The following is an 18,151-nucleotide window of genomic DNA, read 5'->3' as shown; positions in this document are numbered from 1 at the left end:
ACAATGGAAAAGGATGGGGTTAGACGGACGGCAATACCCAAGTGCACGTACCAATCATCAACAGGCTGGGAGGGTGAGGTGAGGTCAGGGTTTAACTTTTCGGCGAAATTTCGCCGAAATTTCGGTTTTTTTTCCGTTTCCGCTAGTTACCGGGATCCGAAATTTCGGTATTTTTCGATATATTTCGTTTCAAAATTCAAAATTCAACAAATTTCGTCCAAAATCCACCGAAATTCGCCGAAATTCACCGAAATTCCGGAACGGAATTCCGTTTCCGCCGATCACCGGGATTCTACCGAAAAACGAAATGGTGAACCCTGGGTGAGGTGAACCAATCCGTCCAACCACAACAGAGCACCACAAACACCAATGGCTCAGCTGTCATGGCAAATCACAGCCAGTGGAATAAATAAATAAACAAGGAGTAGCTGTAGCTCGAGCTGGGCAATAGGGAGATTCCAATTATAATTTAGTTTATACAGAGAGAGATGGAAGGAAAATTTAATAGAAGATTGTGATTTGTAGTAGGACAACACACCAAACCGACCCCTATCTCCACCCCCAACCACCGCTACAACAACATTATCATCGCACTGTGCTCTCGATCCCCTTTTTCCTTCATCATGATTTGCCATGATCCGCTCCTCCTTTTTCCTTGATCATCATCTTCTTCTTCTACTTTGTGGAATTCTCAAGAACAGCATGATGATAGCACCTCGACCAATCACCTTTTTAAACTTTTGTAAAAAGGGAAGAAAAGAGAAAAACAGAGAGGGGATTCCGGAGCGCGGGAGATGGATCGACGATCGGCGTGGAGCTGAGCTGCGTGGTCTCCTCCGGTGCTCCCCAGCTCTCAGAACCTGACGATCTTGGCGGCGCGCACGACGGGGTTCTCCCGGGCGATGGCGTCCCGGGCGACGCCCTTGTAGTCGTAGCCGCAGTCGTGGCGGTCCGAGTACCGGTGCGCGCCGCAGAAGAGCTCGCCGCAGCGGCACCGGAACCCCGTCAGCCCGACCCGCTTCTGGCAGCTGTGGCACCGGTTGACCGACGACGACGTCCGGGGCGCCTTGGAGGGGGACTCCGCGGGGCCCGCCGGGGGCCGGTCGGCGGCCGCGGGGAACGGCGGCCACACGGCGGGAGGGGCGGCCGCCGGCCGCGGCTTGTCGAACACCGCCGGCGAGGGCGACGAGGAGGAGGAGGGCGACGGCGGCGACACGGAGGCCGAGGCGGCCAGGAAGCAGTTCTGGCAGAGGTTCTTGGTCGCCGGGTTGCCCGGGAAGCCGCAGCTGTTGGCGCAGAGCGTGAGCTCCGGCGCGTGCAGCTCCGTCGGCTCCTCCACCTTCTTGTCGCGCTGCGCCATGGGCCGAGAGAGAGAGAGAGAGAGAGAGAGAGAGAGAGAGAGAGAGAGAGAGACGACGAGGTGTCGTGTGAATCCGGCAGCAGCTGGGCTCTTGCCGATCCGGAGACGAGAGGGAGAGGCACCGCCGGGCCTGGGCTGGGTCGTGGAGGCAGGAAGGAAATGGGTTTGGGGGGGAGGCGAGGCCGGGGAGGGGGGCTCCTTTTTATCGCGCGGGGAGGAAGGGAGGAGACGGGCGGCGTACGCGTCCCCCCGCCGGGCCGGCGCGCGACGGCGACGTCCGCCCCGGCGGGGTTATTCCCCCGCCCCCTTGTCGCGGCGCGAAATGGCGGTGCTGCCCCTGGCCCCTGCCGCGGCCGTTGAATCGTCGGGTGGACTCGGCCAGAGCGAGAGGAGGAGCCGGACTTTTCCGTCTCCGAGACGCGCCACTAGCGATTGTTGCGACACGGCCCCCTTTTTTTCTTCGAAAGGAAGGAAAGGCGTGCAGCACGGGGGGCCGTGATGCAAGCGGGTGCGTATTCCTGGATGCGGGACACGGCTGGGATGGCGGTGGTAGTCCGTAGATAGACTCTGCGTACGGTGGTTGGACGGTTATGATTTGGTTGGGCCTATGATACATTGGTTGGGTTTTCACCGAGACTTGTTTAGCAGCAAAATTTAAAATTTCAAAACTATTACTTCGAAAAAAAAATTTACATGCATGGAGTATTAAATTTAGACAAAATAAAAAATAAATTACATAGTTTGTTTGTAAATTGTGAGATGAATCTAATAAGCCTAATTAGGCTGTGATTAAATACTAAATTGCTACAGTACACGTGTCCTTGACTAATTTATTAGTTTTAATAAATTCGTTTCGTAGTTTATAGACGAGTTGTGTAATTAGTTTTATGATTAGTCTATATGTTAATATTTCAAATGTGCAAAGATTCCATTTCAAAAACTTTACGGGCGCAACTAAACAAGGCCCAAAAGTACAAGGTTTGATTAGGTTGCCCGGGCTTTGATTGGTTAGATGCCAATTTTTACCAAACCAAAATCATGGCAAGCCAATATATTGGCTTACCAAAATCAGAGCGTGTCAAAGTGTTGCCAGAAAATTTAGATACTCATTTGATTTGGTGCCAATCAATACTCTCTTCTCTTGTAAGGTTTCGGACATTTCTAGTAACTTGCCAAAATTTTGGTCACAATAACCAATTTGTAGGCATGAACCAATTGATAGCCAAATCTTTTTGACATGCTTTGATTTTGGCATGGCAAAAATTAGTAGCAAACCAAGAGGCATGCAGTGATCATTGCAGTGCTATTTTTTTTAAATGGTAAATGTACAGATGGCGAGGAGTATGTATGTAATTTTATTTTGTGAGCACTTTAAAAATGAGTCAGTAAATTTTAAGATTGGTGAAGTCATCACAAAAACCTAGATATACCATGCACGTTACCTAGCGTTAAAAAATAACGTAGATTAAATTCTAAAATAAATTTAGAAAATACGAGCAGCCATATAAAGTTGAGAACTTAAATTTGAACAGTGAACCAAGATGGATTGCACAAGAAACATTATCAGCTGAGTTATACTCAGCTCGAATACTTCTGTTTTTGAACGCGGGGGGGGGGGGGGGGGGGGGGGTCGGATCATGCTGCGCAGAGAGCGTTTGATCGTAAGAAGCGCTGGAGCCTTACCTCGAACCAGGCAGCATCTACTCTTTTCTCAAAGGTTCTCGGTAAAAGTTTGTCCGATGCCAAATGGTTTCCTACAAATGTCGAGACACGCTTGTGTACACACCGAGGGGCAAAACGGTCAGACCGCGGGGCGGTACAGACGCCCACGCCACGACGTTCCACCGGGGGGGGGGGGCATTGGCTACGCGAGCAAGCAAGCGGCCGCCCAAAGCTGACCGGCCCGCCGCCGCGGCGCACCCGAGACCGAAAACCAGCAGGGAAAGAGAGGGCAGGCAGGCAGGCAGCAAAGCCGAGCCGGAAAACCATCGGCCCCGCCGCCCGCCCGCTTATTATAAGGCGGCGCTCGTCAGCTCGTGTCGTGTGGCCAGGGGTGGTAAAGGGCCCAACATTTTGAACTAGAAAATCTAAGGATCGGGCCCTAAAAGGGCCGGGCTCTAAACATATGTATTTTTGAACTAAAAATTTTAAGGGCTTTATTGGGCTGTGAAGAGGCCATTAGGGCCATGGCCCATTACCACCCCTACGTGTGGCCTCGCTTCGGCTGGCCTGGGTGGTGGAGCCGCCCCCGCCAGGCCGCCTGCGCGCGCCGTCTCAGCTCCAGCCCAGCTGCTTCCTCCTCCCTAGCCGCGTACGCGCGGTCGCTGTCCGCCCGCCCACGCCGCTGAGCTGTGGCGCCGCGGACCGGCACGGGCGCGTGCACCAGCCCAGCTGCTTCCTCCTCCCCCGTCTCCCCCACCCACGCGCGCACCTGCTCCTCATGTCCCTCATGCACGTTAGGCCTCCCCCACCGCGCACGTGACCGCCGCCGAAACCGTGGTTGTCAACTTTTTTTTTACCCCTCGGCACACGCCAGTTTACCGCGCGTCAGTATATCCAACTCGCGTGGGCCATATCGACCTCGCGCCAATAATAGCCAGCTAGCAGGTGTGCGTCATAATAATAAAGTAATAAACACAATATTTTAAAATTATAAAAAAGAAGAAAATTATGGACGGTTGGGGGCACGGCGGCCGGGCCACCTAACGGCGGATCCACCGATGACGAGGCAGGGAGGGAGGTGGGATGTATGGCGGCGGCGGTCGACTAGTATATGTGCGGTCATGATTGCGTGATAAGCGTTCGGCCAGCGTGCACCGGACAGCCGACCTGCCGCGCTGAACCGGCCGGCCGGTTCACGCTCGCGCCCGTTGATTCGCTTCGCTCCGCCGCGCGCCGGGCGCGGCCCAGGTGAGGCCACGCAAACAGGTGGTGGTAGTCGACCTCCACCAGGGCACCAGACCAGGGTGAAGCTGCCCTTTTTGGAGGTGTGCTCTTCTGTTGCTATGTTTTGAAGCCTGTCAGAGTGGTAAAGAGTCATAATTTTTCGTTTAGATAATCTAAGGGCCGGATTCTAAAAGAATCAGACTTTAATCTTATTCAAATTTGAGCTAAAAAATTAAGGGCTATCTAGAATTGTGAAGAGAGCATTAGAGCCATTATCCATTACCACCCCTGGTCAGACTGTCACGACCCACACACTGACTGTTTATGCTGCAATTTGCACGAACTTTTATTTTCCTTTTAGAAAAAACGTTCCACTGTCTACGATCTTGTTGAATTCAGTTTTACACTTCTTTTTTTGCCTGACAGATCAGGAGATTGCCACGTTTTAGACGTGCCTTCTGCACGATTTCTGCGAAGGTCCTGCGGTACCATCATGGCCGGTTGATGCCGCGAGAACCAACCTTTTTCTAGAAAGGGTCACGACGCGGCACTGCTCCGGCGGTACGATGCGAGCCCGCTTTAATCCGCCGACTAATCCTATGCTTATTCGAGTCATCACCATGGGATCGGTTTGTTTACAGCCTTTCCTATGGTGTGGCGGGGGAGGGCCTAGTGGGCTGTCCCCACCAGGATTTAATTAACCGACCGGTCCGGTCAAATCAGCGGGGTCCGGTACCGGTATACCGGACCGGTTTGATCGGAAACCGGTAGAGACCGGTCAAATTCAAATTTAAATTTAAAAAACTCAGTTCAACCGGTTCGAACCGGTATACCGGCCGGTTAGACCGGTTTGAATTCAAATCTAAATTTAAAATCGCATGTGTAACCGGTTTGGAACGGTATACCGACCGGTTTGACCGGTTTACCAAGTGGGCCTTAATGGGCCGTCTCATTTTTTTCCTTTTCTTTTTTGATTTAACTTTAAATGCCTGAAAAGTATGCTAAACGAACGAATTTTTGAGAAAATTTGACACCATTAGATTCGTTGCACCTTGAAGTATTTTTAGGATTTTTTTGAAAATTTTTCATTTTTTGAATTCAAATTTAAATTTTGAATTTTGGCCGGTTTGGTACCGACCGGAACCGGACCGGTTACCACCGGTTTTGTAAACCCTGGTCCCCACACAGCACAGCAACACCTAAGAGCATTTAATAGTTACAGTCCGCTGCTGGCTGTTTGGTTCTTTGCAATTTTCTTCCAGCCCGCTCGTATAGTAGTCAGCTCTCTGCAATTAAAATATAGCCCACATATCTCTCTCACAGAGTTTTTTTTGTTCTTGTGCTCAAGTCGACTGTAAGCTTACAGCCCTCTTCTCCTCTCTCTCCTCCATTCTCTCTTCCATATCAGCATTTAGCCGGCTTACAGCCTATTATTATACTTGCTCTAACACAACACGGAGGACCCATCCATCACCTCAAAAAAATGCAAAAAAAGAAAAAAAAACGGTTCTATCGCCTCCAATGAGGACGACGTGACGGCTCAAGTGGCGGTTTTTATATAGAAGTAGCAGCAGCATGATTTTTCAGGCATCTATCAGCAATGCGGCAGAGAATCCTTAAATCACACCTAAAGCTGTTTCACGCAAGAGGAGGATGAGGGCCAGGCCACAGCGAGACCAAATCCAACATGATATTGTTTTTTAGTGTCCATCCACGCCAGAGCCGCGACACATGCATCGACATGTTGGCACAAGGGAAAGAATCTCCTCTCTCTCTCTCTCTCTCAATCCTTGGAAAAAATAATTGAGCTGAAAGGGTGCGAAAAAGATCAACTAATCATGGTCCTTTGTATTATTAGCGTATAGTATAACCTTATTTGGATCTTAAATGCTGCGAGCTAGGTTCTCGTTCAGCTATTGCTGTGCAGTGTGCACGACCGTCTTCTACCACTTACTAGTACTGTGCGTTACTGAAAACGAACCAAATTGGAAGTCAGAAGACTATATATAGATTGATGTGGCGAGTGCACCTGCTTTACCACCGAAAGCCCCCTCCGTGTCAGAATTCACCTCTCCAACTGACTAACTCAAAAGGCGTGGAAACATTCATGCTAGCGGCGTGTGGTGTTGACCCTTGATTTTTTTTTATGGTACGTGTACCCGTCAAACCTCGAGGCTATGCTGCCGTGCCCATGGCTCATCACCGGTGATGCCATTGGATCATCTTTTAAGACGCCGAGTCGCCCACAAAGCTACCCCAGCAACGCCTAGCATAATGTACTCCCGTGATGACAGAACGCTCACGCCCGGCTGCGTTGTTGAACCACTAGCTGAGGCTTGCCTCGCTCGGAGGCTAACGCCCAATGCAGCACGCCCCACGTGCTGGAACTTTGCACGGTTCAGCTTGCTGACGCCCTGTGGACGGCGTCTCGCGCCCGAATACGATTTTTTTGTGTCGTTAGTGCAACTCAATGGGAGGTCAGCACTAGGTTCACAACCAGGGCAAAAACACATGCATTATTCAGATATCAAGTGACATCCTGTGCCCATACATAAAACATAAAGCGACTCGAATACTTGAGAGTTCAGAAATGCATAATGGTTGCTCTTACGCAACCATCCATCCATCCCCGCCAGGCCGCCACCATGCGAGAACCAAAGCTGTTCACCACACAAAGCATTAGGGCGAGAAAGGGGGGAGGAAAAAGAAGAAAAGGCCAGAAATGTCTTTTTGCATTTCAAGTTAAGCCTCCAACAATTGACTTTCCCAAGCATGCTCATTAGCGAGTAAACAACAAATGGCTACCCTATATACAAGATACAACCTACAACTACTACAGCCACAAGCAGATATCATGGCAACATCTAAAGTGCAGTTGCATTTCTTGCCAAACAGTTCGTGTATGGCATCGAAAGTGTGGTCGCATCGTTGAACGAATATATATGATGCAAGTCATGCATAGACCAGGCACGGTCAGCACTAAGTTCACAACCAGGGCAAGAGATATCAACTATTAAACTGAAATTTGTAACTTAAAATTTTGATCCATGAGTCAAGTAGCATGTTCAATCTCATTATTGACAACACAGGATAAGTATTGTAAAAATGTTCACAATGAATGTCCAATTAAAATATCATACCAGTACAATAAATTGAACAGTTCATGAGAACAAAGAAGAATAGAACACCTTTTTTTTGGGTTGGGAAAGAGATTGATTCAGAGAAAGGGTATAAATAGATTGGTTATTGCTATACAATTAAGGCTTACATCCATGATCACAAAATGTCTTGTCCAAAATCTGCTCATCTTTTTCTACTTGATAAGCATCTGCCATCCCACAAGTTTGAAGCAAATGTTCATCAATCCTGCCCATGAGACTGAACACAACCAAAAGGTTGTGATTATCACGAATGTTGATGATCCTCTTTAAGATGGCTGGAGTCTGCTTGCCCAGTATGTTAAGCCAGCTCACATGTTGCGAAGAGGACCAACTCCAGTTATCAGCATGATAAGCTTATCATATTTCTGATGCCAACCTCCTCCCCTGCTTTCTTATTCTTAACCTTTTCTATTTTGCATGCTTTTTTGGACTTTTTTTTACAGTGCAGCAGGAAGGAACAATCTTCTCAGCTTGCTGTCCAAATTTAACCATTACGGGCAACGACCAAGATACCAATTGGTTCTTGTTATCAGCTTAACTATAATATGCTCCGCTATGTGGCAGGTGGGAGCACCTGCTCAGAGGATAACGGCACACTCATGTCAGTTTTTGTACCTGAATCAGTGCCTGAAGGCTCACGTTTCCACTGTAAACTTCTAGCACCAGCTTTCATTGGAGCACGCCCTCTAAAGGAACCGCCAGGGAGAACAGCCCTTGGGTATGCCATCCTACCGTGCCTACCATACAATGATGATCGTCCGCTACCAGGCCAACCATAGAAGTGAGCGGCTTCATGAGAACTACGACGGACAACCTACAATACAAGGAAAAGCAACATAAACACCAACTTTACTTCACGCTCCGAAGCTTTGTTAATAGTTGCATGGGAATACAAAATGATGACAAGAAGAGCAACAAGGAGTGAGTATGCTGCATTCATAGAGCACGAGTACATAGGGTAGAGAGAAAAAGCTGATGAACACAAAAACTGAACAAGATAGGAGGATTATCTCCTATTAAAAATCTGCCGGAGTACCATGTTAGACGATGGCAATCCCTATTGGCCAACAAAATGCAAATGGCAATCTAAGAAATGTTGAAAAGATAAAGAATCATCATACCTTAAGAATACGAGTCATAAATGATGTGCCATTCAATGACAAAGCACGTTCAGCTGATTCTTTGTGTAAAAACTCTACATAGGCAGATCTGTATCATAGAAGAAAAACAATTATTAAGTTCTATTCAAGAAACGGCAGAATAGTCGATTTGATGCATCAACTTTCGTCTCAGGCTCAAATTCGTCCATCAACTATCAAATTCGCCAATCTGATCCTCAAACTTTTATCTGGGCTCAATTTCACCTGTGTTCCTATGTGGCACACACGTTGGTAATACCATGCCTAGTCAGCAATGGGTGCTGTAGAATGAGTCAATTGACATAAATTGACTCTTTCATCCCCGATTTCTTTCATGTGTTTGATGTATCCTAAAAAATGTGGTCCAATGGTCTAGGACAATGCAGGAATAAACAAAAGCATAAACATTTTATTCATAGACACAAGTTTCAATCACACTTTTCGCTATGCTAGTGAATTTTGAGTCAGTATAGCACTTGAATTGATATTGGTGCTCGAGCTGGTAGCATCGAAGAACCTTAAATGCACTCTTGGATGATGTGGCATGCCTCATAGGCGTGCCACATCATGCCGGAGATGAAATTGGGCCTAAATGAAAAGCTTGAGAACTAAATTAGCTAGCTTCATAGTTGATGGATGAATCTGAGCCTTGGAAGAAAGTTGAGGTATGAAAATAGCTATTTCCCCTCAAGAAATGTAGAAAGACTTCTGAGATTAGAATTAAGTAAGCCAGTATGTTCAAAATGACTTGCATTTCAAATGAGATAGCATTTCACTTACCCTTTTCCTTTTATCACTAATTGTCAAAAAAATTTGTTTATCTTAAGATAGACAACAACCACAATTTCCGTGTTATATTCGGAGAAATTTTCGCATTAATCTGATCTCAAAATGAGGGTGTTAGCATCACAGGAATTGGTGAACGTAGTGATTTTATTAGATATGGATCTCTGGTATAAGTAAAAAAAAATTAGCATGATACAAATCTTATCTCAGCTACGATAAGCATTAAAAATAAACTGACCCTGTTGGCTGACCCGTTGCAGCATTAGTGACAATGACTACTTTTAGTACTGCACCAAACTTGTTGAAATGGCGAGATAATGAGTCCTTTGTGGCAGCAAAGTGCACCTTCAAATAATTTAACAAGAGGTAAATTAATAAATACAATAACATGAAATAATAAGGGTAATGAGAAATACACAGATACCCACATTGCTAACGTAGAGGGTTCTCGAATCTGCATCCTCGGTTGGGTGTGCTGTGCTATATGAAACTGCAACTGCGAAGAAGACAAGGTAAACTATATAGTGATAAATGACACTCCCAACCAAGGTTAACAAGGCTTGATGATTAATTGTAATAATGACTTGTGCAACACATTAAAATAATCTCAATGTATTTTCCCATCAACATATGATAGAATAATAAAAATTATTACAGTTTTTTGTATTAATAGTAACTGCATATTTTTTGTTAGGAACATGATGGACAAGTGGCAACATATGTGATATTAGTCCCATGCAAGTTGGGTAGGGTTACAATAAAAGTGATATAGATGCTAATGATTAGGTGCAGAGATGATGGGCTAACTAGTGGTATTACCGCATGTATCAGTGTTATTAAATAATTGGAGAAAGGAAGGACACAACCAATAGCAGCAATTCAACACAGTTAACTGGATGGAGGATTGACATGTATACACTGTGTGGATGAAGGAAAAAAAACCACTTGTGCATCTTATATTAGTATACATTAGTAGACATGTGTACCAGAAGGTGCAGCCCGCTGAGAATCCTTTTGGACTTCTGCATGACCTAATTCCTGCATGAAATTTGGTATCAGTCAGGGGCCAATGTACCCAAGAATTACTCCAATAGTCAGGGCATACCCACAAGACAAGACAAATGATCAAAAGAAGAAAACTCCAAACTAATGAGCATCATAATCAACACGATGGCATGATGGGCCATGATGTTAACTGCTAAGAGCATACAGCACTAAACCAGTGCAGTAAGCAGTATGACATGTCAGTTACTGTTTTCACCCAATGTTTCATTTGCTGCAGGCAAACACAAAAAGCATTCTGAAGAAATATGTAACCTACCCCCATAGTTCTAAAGGCGCCGCCTAGGCATCCAGGCAGACCCAGCTGGCCTCGGGTCGCCTTTAAAACATTGCCTAGCCCAAATTAGTTCAGTATAGAAGTACTGGTCTGCCATTCCATTCAAGTAGCAAATAAGTGTAGCTACTAATTTTTTTTACTGTAAAGTGTATACCAACTAGCATGGGAAAGTTCCAAGGAAAAGCTGCAGTCTTGTCTTACGACTTCGACTAATAATTGTAAATTTGATTTTCACCAAAATCAAAAGGATATTTGGTAGAATATTAAGCATACCATACAAATTGGGCTGTGCATAGTAGCGACCGAAATGCATAGTAAAGGGAGACTTAAAAGTATTCTGATTGAGAGGTGGGAAGAAATTTAAACATAATATTTGCTCACGATACAAGGCTGCTTACTTTGGCATTGGTGGCCACACTGGTTGCATTTGCATTCATGGGTGTAACACAAGGCTTCTCCACAACATGAACATCTTTTGGAGTTTCATAACTAAGAGGTTCCACCGTATTAACATCAACAGAAATAGCCACAGCTTTATTTGCTGTTTTTGTTGATGAAGGAACAGGTTGTTCCTCAGCAATCACACTTGAAGACCTTATTGCATCAGTCTCTAGTTCAACACTGCACTTTGTTGATAAAGCTTTCTTCTCTTCAAACGATGAGAAAGCACCTTCATGAGAAATAGAGGTTTGGTATCTTGTAATCCCCTCATCTCGGTCCATATCATCTTCAGAGCTTGAATCAACACCCATTTCAGCTACCCGATCTGGCATGGTCAGTTCTCCAGATTCCTCTTCAGATTCTTCATTATTAACATAGCGATCAGAATCATGTTCATCTATGGTCATAACTGGTTTGAAATCTTCATAATCTCTCTTCTCTTCACGAGAACGAGATGCCTGTTTATCAACATTCCCTTGACCCAATCGCTTGAAAACACTTCCAGTAGATCTAACCTTGGTAGAATCTGCAGCAGCTTCTGCTGCAGCTCGAAGAGCTAAAGCAGCTCCCTGCACCTGTAGTGTTGGCCTAGTTCTTTCTGATCTCCTCTCACTCGGGTTGTCTTGAGATCTTTCTGATCTTTCATAACTCAGGTTATCTTGAGATCTTTCTGATCTTCTATCACGCAGCTTGTCTTGAGATCTTTCTGATCTCCTATCACAATGGTTCTCTGCAGAAGTTGTGGAAACCACAGAGCGCAAACGCTTTGATGCTGGTTCAGCAGAGCTGCTCGTTGGCTGTACAGCTTTTACTGCATCCCGAACAGCAAACTGTAGGAGACGGCGAGAAGCACCACCACCTATCATGGGGCGCGATGAGATGTCTCTCTGGTAACAAAGAAAATGAGTTGATTGTAAAAGGCATAGTAATTCAGAAAAGTATAATCAAATTTTAAAGTAATAGTTAGAGGAGAAAAGAATATTCGAGTGGACCTATGAAGGGTTTAGGGTGAAAATAGGAAGCAGTGCCATGCTCATCACTCAGCGGTTCAAACAAGCGATTTCATATCAAAACTTGGTGCAAAATTACAGAAGTTGATAAACTAATGTCTACTCAAGAGACTTCTCCAACAGTCCAAATTATGGGAATGGCAAGATTTGCCAGTTGGTTAATCAAAGGAACCAGCAGTACTGAAGATAAACCATCAAAATTCATATGTGCACTCTCATGATGAACAAACATTTAGTTGGGACTTGATTGTTGGAAAATGGTATGATAATTCCACCATATGCCTGAAACTAATTTAAAGCTAACAGCATCTTGGTATATCCAATCTGGAGAAGTATGGACTAAAAAATATTTAGCAACAGCAAATAAAAAATTTGGGAGCCTTAGAAGAATAGAACACAGATATTAAGAAGTACAAATAGATATATGAAAGCACAATGTTACCAACTTGCTGTCAGCTTGGCCAACAAAATAAGACATTCTTTGGGATTATTTTGCAGTTGAGGCCTAGGTAATAAGTATGCATCGCACCTTTGTTTGCTGTGGCTCATCGTCCCTTTCACGCTTCCTGCCATTCTGTTGTTTTGATGGAGGGTGACGTATTTCACTAGATTTTTGTGATCTTTTCTCCTCTCCATGAAGAATATCAGTTAGTACACTTCGAAGTGGAAAATTTTCACTACCCTCCCGACCAATTCCTTTCCACTCCCTCTTATTCCGTCTCCTTGTGGCTGTACTTGATTCAATTGTATGCTCAGAATGAGTTTGACCGTTGTTTCTTGGAAGCACGTCTGATGATTTTTGTCTTCCTGATACTTCCTTGGGAGACTCATCATTCTTAGTCTCCTGACTTAGTTCTTTTGCTTGCACATAAAGGTGCAAGTGTGAAGAAAGATGCTCCCACAACCTACAAAAGCAACAACATTCAGTAGCAGATTCATTTTGTGTAATAAGATGATATGAAAGCCAACCAAGATTTTTTTTTTCTCCTCTGGCAATCTTTGTTGCGTTAGGTTTTGGCAAACCAGTATAAAAAATAGCCACTCTAATGGATTTGAAACCCACAAGAAACTCGTTGGGGCGTAACCCTCTTAGCGACGCGCTACATCGAAATGAGATCCCTTTGTGTATGCTCTTTGCTGATGATGTGGTGCTAGTTGACGAGAGTAGGGCAGGGGTTAATAGGAAGTTAGAGCTGTGGAGACGCACGTTAGAGTCAAAAGGGTTCAGACTTAGTAGGACCAAGACCGAGTACATGATGTGCGATTTCAGCGCGACTAGGCATGAGGGGGGAGACGTTAGTCTAGATGGGCAAGTGGTGGTCCAGAAGGATACTTTTCGGTATTTAGGATCGGTGTTACAAAAGGATGGCGACATTGATGAAGATGTTAGGCATAGAATTTCAGCTGGCTGGTTGAAATGGCGGCAAGCTTCTGGCATCCTTTGTGACAAGAGGGTGCCACAAAAGCTAAAAGGCAAATTCTATAGGACAACAATTCGTCCGGCGATGTTATACAGTGCTAAATGTTGGCCTACAAAAAGGCGACATGTCCAGCAACTGAGTGTAGCAGAGATGCGGATGTTGCGGTGGTTTTGCGGGCACACAAGGAGGGATAGAGTCCGGAACGAAGTTATTCGGGATAGGGTCGGGGTGGCACCAATTGAGGAGAAACTTATCCAGCATCGGCTGAGATGGTTTGGACATGTCCAACGAAGGCCTCCTGAGGCGCCGGTGCGTAATGGGGTTCTTGAGCGGGTCGATAATGTAAAGAGGGGCAGAGGTAGACCTAAACTGACGTGGGATGAGTCGGTTAAGAGAGACCTTAAGGATTGGAATATCTCTAAAGAGATAGCTTTCGATAGGAGCGCTTGGAGACTAGCTATCAATGTGCCTGAACTTTGAACTTATTTCTTTCGGGTTTCATCTCTAGCCTACCCCAACTTGCTTGGGAAAAAAGGCTATGTTGTTGTTGTTGTTGTTGTCTGGCAATCTTTGTTGCTGTGCATGAAAATCTTTATGATGTTGAATCAACTCAGGGATATGCATTACTACTCTTGCCTGAGAAAAGAAAAGGGCACACATTTCTTAGTTTATATAATTGTTTCTGATTTCAAAAGTAAAAGGTGCTCTACCGTTCTAGTTTCCATCGAGTTCAAATGTTAAAAAAATTAGAGGTCTCCAAAATGTGACTTTAATGAATACATTTTATAGCTTCATTAAGAATTTTGACTGCATGGATTCAAAAGAGAATATAAGAAAGAATGAGTAATGGGCTTTTGTGTCTGTGGGTATCCATAAGGCAATGGTACCTAGATGCAACTAAACTTCAAGGCTATCTAGATACAAGGAGCCATTTATGTGGCCTAACTCTAAAGGATATTCAATGTTCACTAGGCCTTTTGTTGTACAATTATATGTTTTTCATTCACAAATATATCAATATCATAGAATATAATGTGAAGTAGATACCAAGAACAACCTTGTCAAAACCTCTGCTATTCTGCTGCCACCAGTGTTACTTGCTAATTTCAATCCACATACAGGAAAGATTAATCAGACCCTTATTGTAATCTTGCTCAATATGAGCATATTTGTCTGAATATCAATTAGTGAACTGCGTAAAAGGACACATACAAGGCCACTTGTTATATCTACTCTAAAAGTGAGGTGACCATTTACTAACCCTTTACCATTATTTATAGCATCCTTACACATGAATAACCAATTACAATAAGAAAAATATTTGCATGTGAAATATACTAGGTACTGCTTTAGACAGTTGATAAACAAAGAATACAAGAAATTCAAGTGCATGATATGAATACTGACCAGGAAACGAATGCATCAGTATCATCCCCTAGAAATACATTGAGCTCCGCTCTGGCCGTTTTCTTAGATCTGCCATTCTTGAGCAAGACCATAACATAATCCTGCACTTAAGACAGCAACAGAGGTCCACTTATTGCTTTTTTCTCAAAGTTTTCCAACATAATAAAATGAAAAATAGAACAAGAGAATGATGATTGCAAAAAGTGAATACATGTAAATTAAGAGTATTACACACTCCAAACAAAAATACATGTCGTTTTAGATTTGTGCACAAAGGACTCTGAAAATTGGCCAAATGACCTTCCTGTCCTTCATTTATACTACATCAGAAAGTGGCGTCATTTTTTGAGGTGATATAGAAAAGCAAGAAAAGAATAAAGAAGAAAAAATGCCTAGAAGTTCTAGGATGATATGTGTTTGAAAAAAATTTGATAAGGTAAAATGATATCGATATTCAGTAGGAGGAAGTAAACATATAAGCAATGCTCCATGCAGATTATTTCATAGGTCCTTTCCCCTTTGCTTTGCCACAGACACTGCATGCCGATCTGTTTTCTGGGGCACTCTTGACTACTACTAGTATAGGTTTTGGGCTAAATGTACATAAATAGTACAGATTATGGTGAAATGAAAAAAAAAAAAGGTAGTAAAGATTCATAGCATATACTGGCATGCAAGGATAGGAAAATCATTTACATCTGCAGTCTAACGTGTTTCAAATAAGTATTGCAGCCTCAGTTGCATAAAAAACACCAGAGGAACAGACAACATGCAACACCTTTCCGCAATTCCGCTCCAAATTCAATGATTCTAATCTGTCATTACATATGTTCACTTCACCTGAGGCATGCCCAAGGACAAGTATTAAGTACACAAGCAGCAACAAATAAGATCCATTGTAAACTTTGATAAAATAGGTATCAGTTAAGAAGAGGAAGTTCTTCTCAATTAAGAGTATGTTTCACACATGATAACAGAACAGAATGGTGTATATAGTCCACCAGTCGATTAAATTTGCTGAGTTCACCTAAGCAGGGCCACACTAAATTGAAACAAATAGACAGCAATCATCCCACACAGGGAAAGAAAGACTCGAGCCATCCCACACTTCTCCCTACTATCTTATCCTGATCTGAAAAATATTCCACTGAGAGGAGGGTCTTCTCAGCTAAGAGGAGGCTACATGAGTATATGTTGCACATGATAACACAATAGTTTAGTGCATATAGTCCACTCCACCAGTCCATTGCATTTGCTGAGTTCACCCAAGCAGGGCCACACAAAATAGAAACAAATAGGCAACAATCATACCAAACAGAAACAACAACAAAAACCTCCAGCCATCTCACACAAGCATGCATGAACATGTTATCTAACCACATTACATTAGTGGTTCCAGCAAAATGTAGTTCGCGGGGCGGCTATAAACAGAAACATATGGCACAGTCACCTAATCTGCACGAGTTATCTAGAATTCTAGACAGTCGGTGATATGCTGTTAGCTAAGGGTGCATTTGGTTCAGGAGTCTACTGGGATGGAGCCGCTCCATGTCATGTTTGGATGAAGAGCGTAGGAACGGAGCGGTTCCGAGGAGCGAATATTCGCTCAAGATTCGGGACGGCTCGATCCCGCAAAATCGACCGAACCGAGCCGTCCCACTTCGACGCCGTCCCGCGCCGTGAGGAGGGAGCGCATCTCGGGCGCGGTGGGGGCGACGGCCTGCGCACCGACGAAGCTCGATAGGCGGACCGGGGGCGGAGGTGCTCCGCGGCAGCGGCGCGTCGGAACGGAGACGGAGGGGCTTCGCGGCGGCGGCGCGTCGGACCGGAGGCGGAGGGGCTCGGTGGCGGCAGCGTGGGGGACCGAGGGCGGAGGTGCTTCGCGGCGGACCGGAGGCGGAGGCAAAGCTCAGGCCGGCGTGGAGCAGGGCGCGGAGACCGTGCTCCGGTCGGGGCGGAGCTCGGGCCGAGGCAGAGCATGGCACGGAGGCGGAGCTCGGGCCGGCGCGGAGCATGACTCGGAGGCGGAGCGCGGGCCTGGGTGGATCTCGGCATGGAGGCGGAGCACCGGCGTCGCTGGGGCGGAGCTCGGCGCGGATGCAGAACTCGGGCTGGGCTGGTACTCGGCGCGGGGATGGAGCTCCAGCGGGAGCGGAGCGCGGGCGGCGCGTGCAGGCGAGACCGGGAGGGATGGAGGCCGGCGGAGCAGAGGAAGGAGGAGCCATGGCCGCAGAGGGAAATAGGAGGGAGGAAGAAGAGGATCGAGTCACCGACAAGCGGGACCCACGTAACGGTGCTTGACGGTGTAAGGACAGCTCCATCCTCGCGCCTCCAACCAAACAAGAAATGGAGCCGTTCCATCCCTCTAACCAAACACATAGCATAGAATCATCTCATCCCTAAAATCTAGAATGGAGCCGTTCCATACGACCTCGCTCTCCAACCAAACGCACCCTAAGTCCCCCGAACAACCGAAATTGACCACTAAAAGGCGAACCTAGCGAATCAGTGTTGACACAGAGGAAATCGAGCCGGCGAGCGGCGGCAACGTACCAGGAGGAGGGTTTCTGGGGCGCTCCTCCTGAACTCGCGCAGCTTCTCCCGCACGCGCCCCTGGAGCAGCTCCTCGCCGGCGGCGGTGAAGACGGCCTTGAAGCCACGGGCGTCACCGTCCGCCGCGTCCATCGCGGCGGGGGCTTCCATAACTCCTCCCCACGCAACCCTAGATCCAGCCCGAAGCGGTCTCGGGGCCGGTCGGAGTGCGGCGCGAGAGCAGGGCCGGTGGCGGCGACCGCCTTATCCGAACCGCTGCGGGGTCGGGAACCTTCGGCGGCGTGGCGGAGGGGGTTAGACTCGCCGGCAGGCGGCGGCGACGCGTGGAGATTGGGGTGGTGGGCGACGGGGGGAGCCCCGGACTGAAGCGAGGCGAGATTTTATTGGGTTTTTTGTTTGGGCTCCTGGGTTTCTATTGCTTCTCCGTGGTGGGTTCGCCAGGTCGGACAGGGTGGTTCGGCCACGAAGTTGAGCAGGTTTGATCTGACCCTCTAACAGGTTTTCCTTACCGATCGGTAACCGGTGGTTACCGCCGATTTTTACCGATACATGTGAAAAGTGATAACATAAACCGGCGGTAAATTATGAAAAATTTCGCCAAAATTTAAAATTTTCAAAAAAATTTGAAATAAATTACGCAAAAATATG

At 46.0% G+C, this 18,151-nt stretch overlaps 2 protein-coding genes across 3 annotated transcripts; both read right to left on the bottom strand.

The window, feature by feature from the left end:
- Nucleotides 1–438: 438 nt before the first annotated feature.
- Nucleotides 439–1,583, bottom strand: LOC120678996 (zinc finger A20 and AN1 domain-containing stress-associated protein 11-like). Its single transcript, XM_039960482.1, has one exon. It carries the CDS (start codon nucleotides 1,358–1,360, stop codon nucleotides 854–856), a length of 507 nt encoding a protein of 168 aa, XP_039816416.1. The 5' UTR covers nucleotides 1,361–1,583; the 3' UTR covers nucleotides 439–853.
- Nucleotides 1,584–7,284: 5,701 nt separating this feature from the next.
- On the bottom strand, nucleotides 7,285–17,930 carry LOC120677490 (nucleolin-like). 2 transcript variants are annotated; one of them, XM_039958642.1, is made up of 9 exons: nucleotides 17,504–17,890; nucleotides 14,951–15,056; nucleotides 12,652–13,027; nucleotides 11,070–11,999; nucleotides 10,319–10,370; nucleotides 9,761–9,828; nucleotides 9,571–9,677; nucleotides 8,529–8,616; nucleotides 7,285–8,221 (listed from the first exon to the last, which is right to left on the bottom strand). In XM_039958642.1, the coding sequence occupies exons 2-9, from the start codon at nucleotides 15,040–15,042 to the stop codon at nucleotides 7,961–7,963; spliced, it is 1,974 nt and encodes a 657-aa protein (XP_039814576.1). In that variant the 5' UTR covers nucleotides 15,043–15,056; nucleotides 17,504–17,890; the 3' UTR covers nucleotides 7,285–7,960. The 2 variants fall into 2 exon arrangements, with proteins under 2 accessions (XP_039814576.1, XP_039814575.1); XM_039958641.1 differs by having other exon boundaries at nucleotides 7,338–8,221; nucleotides 14,951–15,051; nucleotides 17,504–17,930.
- Between the last annotated feature and the right edge of the window lie 221 nt (nucleotides 17,931–18,151).

The sequence above is a fragment of the Panicum virgatum genome, chromosome 6N, assembly GCF_016808335.1.
Source record: "Panicum virgatum strain AP13 chromosome 6N, P.virgatum_v5, whole genome shotgun sequence".
In the NCBI taxonomy this organism is placed as follows: Eukaryota; Viridiplantae; Streptophyta; class Magnoliopsida; order Poales; family Poaceae; genus Panicum; species Panicum virgatum.
Note: the sequence above shows the minus strand (reverse complement) of the source record. Positions and strands in the feature narration are given on the sequence as shown.

Bases quoted from the DNA above. Each gene is read 5' to 3' on its own strand.
- LOC120678996 (XM_039960482.1), bottom strand. From the start codon at position 1,360: ATGGCGCAGCGCGACAAGAAGGTGGAGGAGCCGACGGAGCTGCACGCG.
- LOC120677490 (XM_039958641.1), bottom strand. From the start codon at position 17,653: ATGGAAGCCCCCGCCGCGATGGACGCGGCGGACGGTGACGCCCGTGGC. The intron at 10,371-11,069 runs GTAAGCAGCCTT...AATTTCATGCAG, and splicing joins GTGTGGCCACCAATGCCAAA to GAATTAGGTCATGCAGAAGT. The intron at 9,829-10,318 runs GTACACATGTCT...TCTTCTTCGCAG, and splicing joins TCAGCGGGCTGCACCTTCTG to TTGCAGTTTCATATAGCACA.